Genomic DNA, 9,751 nt, shown 5'->3' on the forward strand with positions numbered 1-9,751 from the left:
CTGTTGGGCTCAATTTGTTTCTGACATGAGCACACTTGCACACATGCTTGGGAACAGTTTAATAAGCCTGAATGTATTGTGCAGTAAATTCAGGCATGGTAATTGTGCATATAGATGCACCTAGTGAAAGTTAAACTGTAAGCTTGCAGTTTAGCATTCATCTACTGCAACAACTTAGATCCCTCTTTCATTGAGAGCTAAGCTGTTCCAATTTTCTCTTATTATGAGGTAAGAACATGGATACAGGGAGTCACTGCAGAGGAGCTGACATATGGTAAAGCCCTGATGGCTTTTGCCCTATAATAAATTGTTCATATGTCCATATTTAGGCAGTTCTCTGAAACTCAAGAACACTGGTCTGAATTTGCTATGCTACTTATAAATGAAAACAGGTATGGCTTTTCATAATAAATATAAAATAAACTAAATTTTTGCAGTGTTCTGATAGAGACAACTGCAATGTACCTCATATTCATGTAATACATTTACAGCTCATATTTAAATTGTAATAAAGGTTTTCCATCTATGCTACTTAATAGAAAAAACATTAACATGATATGGAAAAAAATGTCATTTTCACAAACTTGCATTGTATTTTGTTCAGATCATATAATTTTTCTTTAACACCTCTAGATACTGCTGTGTTGCCCTGGAAACTGGATCCTGATCTATATTTAAGTTGCTTGAAGATCCATCAGTAGATCCCACAGGAGAGACTCTTACAGATCCAGCTTCGAGATCAGCATTGGCTGGAAAAACAAAACCAAAGAGAAAAAACATGATTCTGCAAGTTTTGCATCATGCCATATGTTAATTCTATAGTAAAGAGACTTTGTCCAATATCTATTGAATCATTTGGTGAGCATCTATACTGGGTCCTGAGGCAGATATATATTTCAGATCAGAATAAACGAAACATTATTTAAAAAGTGACATAAGCAGGGCATTCACAAAGGACAAATACCCGATGCTTTAAAATTATACAAGTTAGTTTATTTGCTGATTAGCAAGCAGATTAATAGTTAGTATTTCTAAGGTTGTTGAAATATTGCCAAATACAGATGCTCTAAGTACATACAACTCTAATCAACTTAAAAGAATGCCAGCTGCTTACTCCAGTGATGCATTTGGCCCAGTGCCTGCCTTTGTCTTGATACTTCCCATCCTCATTACAAAATGAGGCATGTGGTCTTAAGGCAGGGGTGGGCAATTATTTTGGCTGGAGGGCCACTTAACGAGTTTTAGTGAGCTGTCAAAGACTACGCACACAACATCTTTCAGAAGATACCATTTTAACAAATGATAGATAAGAAAAATTATATTTTAAAAAACAAACATCTACTGTAACATATTTTAATTCTATTTAAAAAATATTCTTGTCTTGTTTCATGTGTGTGTGGGACGGTAGGGTCTCTATATGGTGGCGTGGGTGTGTGGATGGGTGTAGGGGATAGGGATGGGTGTGTGTATGTGTGAGGAGCTACCCACAACTAGGTCTTGGGAGCTAGCTGGGGGTGGGGGGAGGGCAAGGGGCACATGCAGCAGAGCTCATCTGGGTGGTGTAGGTGCAGATGCAGTCTGCACTCCCTTCCATCTCGCCTGTGGCTATCCCAGTGGTGCTCTGCATGGGGCTGGGCTGGGCTTGGGGCCAGGCTCAGCAATTGGCTGGCATGGGCCAACCAGCACTGGCTCTGGACACCGAGGGCAGCCTGTGCTGTTCTCCCACTAGCACCCACCCCAGGCCCAGCCCAAACCGGCGCACACAGCTTCCTGATGGGGATGCCTTTCATTCACTTAGCTGCTCACAACTGGCTGCTCATTGTGCCAGGTGGGCGGAGTGGGTAGAAGGTGGCCAGAAGCTGAAGCCCTGTGCACTGAGGCAGGACTTGCTCAGCTGCAGCTTCCCACTCCTCCCACTGCCACTTCCCTGCCCTACTTGCTGCTCAGAACAGTGCAGCTGGGGAAGGAGGAGGAGGGCAACCACTGGTGGTAGAGGGAGCAGAACAGTATGGTGGCTGCAGCAGGAACAGCCAGGTCTGCGACTGTCCAGTGGGAGTGTGGCATGGGCTGCTCCAGGCAGAGCACTGTGGGGGCAGCTGCGGGCCAGATGCAATCAGTTGGTGGGCACCTGTTTATGGGCCGGATCCAATCAGGTGGTGGGCTGGAACTGGCTTGTGGGCTGTATTTTACCTGCCTGTGTCTTAAGGAGTACCTTCAACTTTTAAAACCTATTAGGCAGATAAATGAACTTCTTCCAGTGTCAAAGTTGGGGTGACTTAGGCCACTTGTAATCAGTGCTAGGTCATTCTCATGTACCAAAGTAGCAGCAGATCCTGAACAGCAGTTCCCCTCCCCTTTTGAAGCTGCTTCAAATGTATGTCCCTGTCGCAGAGCTCTCAGGTGCCCTGTGACTGAGAGCAGAAATGGCTCAGGAGAGACCCCTAGTGGTGGGAAGGGGGAAACTCAGCTGCCAGTCACCAGGACTGCGCAGGTGCCAGTTGCTAGGACAACCAGGGAAACCTAGAGACAGGAAGGGGCGGAGCTTAGCCCTTCTTAAGCCCAGGCAAGAGGCCAGGAGGGCAGTTTCCCTCTGGCGGCTGAGGGAGGAGGAACTCGGCCAAGACCGAGAGCATCTGCGCCGCACAGAGAGTAGGACGGACCTGAACAATACCAGACACATCTGCGAGGCTTGGGCTGCGGTGTAAGGGGAGGACAGGAGCTGTTGATAGTGCCTCAGGCACCGAGACAGAGAATAGGCAACCTCCCGCTGGATTAAGATCTTTCAATCAAGCAAATAACAACAAGGCGTGGCAGGAGAGAAGGCAGGCAGTTGGCTCTTCATCGGTGTTGCGGGACCACTAATAGACAGCCCCGAAGAGGCACAACTGTCACAGTCCCCCCTCCCACTTAGGCACCTAGTGTGATCATATTCCACCCTACTCAAGCCCTTGGAAAGACATGAATGCATCCGCTTTTTGTAACAACTACCATCACGCTCTTAAGATGAAGTCACAGAAGAGTAGCAAGGAGGAGAAGGACTCACCAGGGACTCCAGCCAGGTGAAATAGAATTGCAATGATCTGCCAAAGTACACTAACACCCCTAATGGAGGTAATAATTTGGCTGTTGCTGTGAATGTGGGTGCATGTGCAAGACCTCCTGCAACTACAGTGGCCTTTCCTTCATGAAGATAACTCTGAAGCCATGTGAAGACATTCTGTTTTCTCCTGGAAGAATCGCTGCTCTAGCAGGAGAAACCATAAGTGTGCAGATGTTCTGGATTTTTCTGGCCACTCCAGAAGAAATATAACCTGGGAACAACCAGGTTAAAACATTCCAAGAATAACTTCTCCTGAGAGAGCAACTGTCTGTACATGTTTTCTCAGAGAAGTCTCGGCACAGTCCTCCAACATCTCAGGGTGCTTTGATATCGCTCCTCTCCCCCTGGGAGACTGTCACTCTCTAGACTTAACTGCTCCAGCCAAGCAGGGAGTAGAACATGCCCCCTTCTCAATCCCACACTGTGCTGCTAGAAGACACAGGTTGACTCTGAGCAGTCTGTGTCAGCCAATCAGGGCTGCCCTATGCACTGCTGCTATCTGTTGCTAGGAAGACTGAGGGAACCTGCAGAGCAGGACCTGAGATGTGGGCATAGGGCCTCTTTGATTGTGCAGCATCAGCACTGCAAGCTCTTTGCTCTTCAAGGGCTCAGCATTCAAATACCTGTTCAAGCTTCTCTGAGTTAGTTTTTCTACCAGGAGAACAAACCTGGAAGAATCCTCCCAGATCATTTGAACATGTATATGCAGCCTGTGTTAGAAACTCCATATCCTTGACCTCTCTTCACTTACCAGGCAAAGTCCGACCAACACAGAAAATGAAATGATTAGTACTAGACAAATTCTTATTTAAAAAAGACAGAAACAAATCCTGAGGCATGGAAACAAACGGGTTCATGTCCATTCAGGAAAGTGGGGAAAACCCCTCTAAAACAGGTAAATGGGGATTTCCATTTTTGGTTATAGAATGCTGGTACACCCTTAAGTGATTACATTGCTTTGAAATAGACTCTGTCACTCTGAGGTAGTGGATTGGTGAGGATGGTTGCCACTCAGGAGAATAAATTATTAATTGGAGAACATGGCCACAGATTAAATTACAGTTTTCCAGCTAAGTACCGTATTTCACAGTGTACAAGTTGACCTGGTATATAAGCTGACCCCATTTTCCTGATTTTAAAAAGTTAGGATTTTCGTAGACCTGGTGTATAAGTTGACCTAACTTTTTGGATCAGAACTATGGGATTGACTTATAACAGCCCCTGTATGCCCACACTACAGGCAGGACACTTGGGGGGTGGACATGTCTGAGACCAGTGCCGTTGGAGGGGCTGGGGCCAGGACTAGGGCTGTGGCCAGGGCCAGGGCCAGGCTTAGTGCTAGCAGGGGCTGGGTTCAATGCTTAGCTGGTGTGGCCCAGGCAGCACCACTCACAGGGACCAGGGCTGGGCTTGGCACTCAACTGGTGCAGCCCAGGCAGCGCCACTCGCAGGGGCTGAGACTGGGCTCAGTGCTAAGGTGGCATAGCCCAGGCAGTGCTGGTCACAGGGGTCAGGGATGGTGCTGGTTGGGCCATGCCAGCTGAGTGCTAAGTCCGGCCCCAGCCCTGGCCCCTGTGAGTGACGCGATAGAGGTGGGCTGAGCAGGTTGCGCTCCTCATCACCATACACAGGCAGCGGGAGGTGAAGGCAGCTGGCTCCAGCATGCATGGCTTCCCCCGGTGATGTGCAAGTGCCTACATGGGCCAAAAGTGCCCACCGCCTGCTGGCCAGTGCACCATGGAGGGGGAGTGTGTGGGGGTCCCCACATGCCTTCATCTTCCCGCACACCAACACCCTGCCCACCTGAGCACATTGCTTTACACTCCTGCCAGCCTCAGCCCCACACTCTGTGCTGCAGCTCCCCTTCCCCCGCCACTTCCCTACTTGACCCCAGGGCACTGCAGCAGGGAGACAAGGAGCCACTGGATGCCAGGGAAGCCAAGCAGCCCAGTGGCTGCAGCAGTAGCAGCAGCAGCCCTGCCCAGATCTTGTGTGCTGGCCGGGCTGGGCCCTGGATTTGGTGTATAAATGGAGGTGGAAATTTAAGGCTCAATATTTGGGTTTTAAACCTCAACTTGTACACTGTGAAATATTGTGATTGTTCTATGCTATATATTACAAGCACTCAAACAATGTTTTGTTCAGTTAAATAGGCATAGAAGAAGTGATTATCAAGATTTCTCAAGCTAGGGACAAACATTACACATAAACCGGTTTAAATTTGTAACAGAACAGACACTCAGAGCAAATAAACCAGTTTCAAAATGGCCAAAACTGGTCCAGACCACAGGGGCAGGGCTACCCCTGGCAGCTGTGGCTTTATCACAGCTGCTCCTTGGCTGAGCCAGGCTTGGCTGGGGAGCACCACACAGAGTCCCCTGCCCTGTGGGAAGAGAGGGAGGAGGGGGGAAGAGTACCCCCAGCACTGAACAGAGAGCTCTGTGGTGGCAGGGGGCTCTTTATGGTACTCTCTGGGCTGGTCAGAGCATGGGAAGCAGCTGTAATGGAGCTGCAGCTGCTGGGGTGGCCCCACCCCCTCAGCCTGGACTGACCTCACTCAGCCCCGACTGAGGCAACTGCATGGTTTGGCTGGGTCAGTCCCAGCAGCTGCAAGTTCATCACAGCTGCTTTCTTACAGCTGCTCGGCCTGGCTGGGCTGGGCCGGGCCACTGGGGTGGGGTCACCCCAGCAGCTGCGGTTCCATAACAGGGACATTGATCCCTTTCAGCGAATGCAGCCTGGCCAGGCCTGGTACCTGGCCAGTGGTTGCTATCTGGTTTGGCTTGGAGGTGCTGTGTGGGCTCATAGGGCTACAACCAGCCCCTGCAGTGGGTGGCTGCTAGACTCCAGGCTGTCAGCTCCTTCACCAGGTTGATGGGTTCAGGGCCTGATGCCACTTCCAACCTGGTCTGGGAAGCCTGGTCCCCATCTATCCCCAACTTAGGGACCATATGCTGGCCAGCAGGGCCCCCTTTGGGGTCAGGGGTTATTCACCCTCCCTCTGGTGTCCAGCAAAGGGGACAGAATGGGGCTTATTCTGCCGCTTGGCAGCAGTTGGGGTGGGCCTACCCAGCTGCAGTCCTTTGGAGGCAGCGAGGGTAGAGGGGAGAATAACCCCTCTCTCTGCCTCTTCTGTGTCAGGGGCCACGCTGGCCCAAAGCTGCAGCAGTGAGAGGGGTGCACCTGGAGACATGGCTCAGGTCCCTGCTGGTGGGACAAGGAAGGAGGAATGAAACCCCTCTCTGGCCAGTTCAGCCTGGAATGGCCACGCCCCCCAGCACAGCTTCCCTGCAGCTGAGGGCGGCTCCTGGCCGTGCTTGCATGTCTTTGCATTTGCAAACTGGTTCAGCCTAGCCAGGTTAGACTAACCTGCAAAGGTTGAACCAATTTAGGCTCTGGCTTTTTGAGTGTCTGTCCCTAGCCTCAATGACCAATATTATTTATGCCTAACAAATAAATGACTTTATATTTACAAAACAAAGAAAGTAGACCACTAGGGGGTATTATATCAGACATGCAGTGTTATATTAGCAGAAAATACCAAATCACATGCAATAATATTGAATGAAACATATGGGAGGGGAGGGGATTTTTAAAGCTCATTTATATCTTAAATAATAATTTCTTTTATTTTGATTGTTTATATTTTTTATTTAGCAAATCTGACTTGGGTTAAGCTAGCTTTCAAGGCAGTTTATTTGTACAGCATTTTGGAAAGCAGGCAGTTCTTGCCAAAAAGCACCACTAAATTTGAAAGTCAGTAAAAGCAACAACTGTTTTTGGCACAACAGTTTATGATTTATGCTTTAGGATATCATGCAATGTTAGTTAACAATCAGTTTTAGCCTTATTGAGGAGGGTGGGGAAACCCTGCCACATGTTCTGATAAATTACCTTGGTCAAGTTCTTTCCTGATACTTTTTTCCAGTTCCTTCCGCATCTGAAAGTACATTTTTAACATTTTAAAAATAGTTTAGAAATGAATTCATAATAATCTAGGTGTTTTTAAAAACCAACCCCCATTAAATTAAACTGAAAGCAAAACCTCAAACAGAGATTTCATTTTATTTTGAGGAAATTCTTGATGGAGTCTTAGGATACTGGTTATTGAACAATATCAAATGCATATCAATATCAACTTCATCATAAAACAATCAGAACCTATGTGATTCATCATTTTGTAGTTAAGCACAATCAAATACACACAAGTCAATGAATAATGCACAACTTTTTTCAGATACGTGAGCAATATCCTTATTAAATTATCATTAAAATCAAAAGCTCAGGTATATAAACTGTAAATTTGGCTTGCTGAGAAGACAGAGCATAATCTGCAACTCAGTAAGGCTATCATTGTAAAAGTGGTTCTTGCAAGACTCAGACAAATTCTATAAAGCATTAGTATTTCATTTAGCCCCCAGATTATGCTGAGCACTTTCTCACTATCTTTATGGAAGGCTGCAACATTCATTTCATTCTGTCAGCTTTCTACTGAGATGATTCTGCTTGTTTTTATGAAGCTTACATTGGCTATAGACACTAGAAAAACTACATTCCTCTCTCTCAAAAGGTGTTAGTTACCACCATTATTAATATTGATTGCAAGCTGTTCCTTAATAGGAATCAGTCATTTTGTTGATTCATGCCGATAGTACAGTACAAGTTATTATTTATAGGTGTATTTTTGTAATGCCAAAAATATGTTTTCCATTAAAACAGCCTATGACCTGAAGAATTTACAAATCTCAAAAGTCAACAGCCAGCATACAAGTAAGCACATAACTTCTAAATGTATGTAAGCAGTCAAAAGACTTTACTATTACAACTATCTCTTGTAAATAACTAATAACTTTATAAATGATAAAGGTTATTTATTTAATATAACAACAAATAATGGAATAATTTAAATATTGTTTAATACAGTTTCTTCTTCAAGTTTTAATAGTTAACTTACCAGTAAAGGTGTTTAGGGAGTAGGAACAACTCTCTTGGGAAAGGAGACATTTTAAACACAGTTGGGGAAAAAAGTGGAAACAAAACGATTCCCTCCAGATAAAAGAGAATCTTGTTGGCACTCAGTGGCTATATTACAACAGTTGGAAATAATGTTGTAGCAAAGTAAACTGATTAGAATATATTTAAGTGCCCTTTGCTAGACTGCAGGGGCAACTTAAACTAAGTTAAGTTCCCTACCACTGGAAACAACCATCAGGACTGAGGGGAGGACAGCTTTGCTTAAAAATTCTATGCCTTTAAGGTAGGGGTGGGCAATTATTTTGGGCGGAGGGCTGCTTAATAAGTTTTGATGAGGTAGCCATGCCCCTTGATGGTTGCTAAGCCCCCCTACTCGCCATATGAGGATTGGAAGTCCCACCCCTTAACCCCATATCTTTGCTACCAGAAATCCCACCCCCAACCCTTGAATCCCCCAGAAATATTCTTTTTGGGAGGGGAATTGTCATCTTAGAACCAGAAAAAAACAAGTCATACACTAGAAGTCAAACACCTACTATAATATATTTTAATTTGATTACAAAAAATATTTGTCATGATTTGTGTTTGTGTACTGTATATAGAAGGGATTGCATAATAATTCAAAAATGAAGTCTCACTCTTATTCTGTATGTGTATGGTGGGGGTGTGTGGGGGGTACAGGGTATGTTGGGTGTGTGTATATATTGGTGGGGGCTGTGGAGGCAGGGTGTGGGTCTGTGAGATTTGTGGGGTGGAGGGTCCCCCCCACATGGCACACAGCCCCTGCTAATGGTAGCAGCAGCCGGTGGAGGGGAAGAGGGCTCAGGGGAGCTTGTGCTTGATGTAGGCACTTGTGCCTGGTTACAGGTACTGGTGCCCAGTGGGGCATGGCTTTGGGTAGCGCTGCACGTGGGGGTGAAGAACACAGCCTGCCTGTCCACCTCTATCATGGGGGCTCCTTGCTGCCTGCCTGCAGCTTCTGCCCTCGCATGTGGAAACCCCACACTGGACAGGGGAGTCCAGTCCAGTCCAGTCCAGTCCAGCCCCACACTGGACTGCCTCAGGGAAGCAGGGGACAGGGCTCCCTCCACTCTGGGTGGAGTCTGAGGTCCTGCACAGCAAGGGGCAGGCAGTAGCACTGGAGGAGCTGCAGGCATCCCACGAGAGAGGCAAGCTGGGAACCATGGGGACTAGGCTGGCTTCTGCTGTCTTCTGTGATCCTGGCGTGATGCAGCAGGGCCAGGCACCTCCCGGATGTGTGCTATTCCTGGCTGCAATGTTGAAACCTCAGAACATAGCAGGAGCCAGGCTAGCCCCAGCTGGCTCCTGCTGCTTCTGGCTTGACCCCCAGGGCCCTGCACTGCTGCCTGCTGCCACTTCCTCCCCACACCTTCCCCCACTGCCTTTGCCCCACTGCTTTCCTTCCCTCCCTGCCTGTCCCCACCACTCTGCACCTGCAACTCTGGCATCATGTGCTTCTGGCTACAAAGCTGAGATTGCACAATGCAGCAGGACTATCACGTGGTTGTCAGCTGCGCTGGCAATCCTCCCTACCTCCACCCGTTCTTACTGGAATTTTCCTCTCTGGTGGAGGGAACAGCCCCAGGCTCCCAGTCCAGAAGCTTCTGCTAAGGCAGAACCATCTGGTGGGCTGGGGGTGGAAGGCAGGGGCCTGGG

At 47.5% G+C, this 9,751-nt stretch overlaps 1 protein-coding gene across 1 annotated transcript in view; it reads right to left on the minus strand.

Moving 5' to 3' along the window:
- Positions 1 to 579: 579 nt before the first annotated feature.
- Positions 580 to 9,751, minus strand: part of LOC109315631 (ankyrin repeat domain-containing protein 26-like) — a 28,438-nt gene continuing 19,266 nt past the window's right edge. Inside the window, exons 2-3 of the mRNA XM_019543429.1 lie at positions 6,995 to 7,040; positions 580 to 749 (exon numbers count right to left, since the gene is read on the minus strand). Of these exons, the coding sequence (XP_019398974.1) occupies positions 601 to 749; positions 6,995 to 7,040 (195 nt within the window). The 3' untranslated portion in view covers positions 580 to 600. The remainder of the gene's footprint in view (positions 750 to 6,994; positions 7,041 to 9,751) is intronic.

Source organism: Crocodylus porosus, unplaced genomic scaffold, assembly GCF_001723895.1.
Source record: "Crocodylus porosus isolate Cpor-Errol unplaced genomic scaffold, CroPor_comp1, whole genome shotgun sequence".
In the NCBI taxonomy this organism is placed as follows: domain Eukaryota; kingdom Metazoa; phylum Chordata; order Crocodylia; family Crocodylidae; genus Crocodylus; species Crocodylus porosus.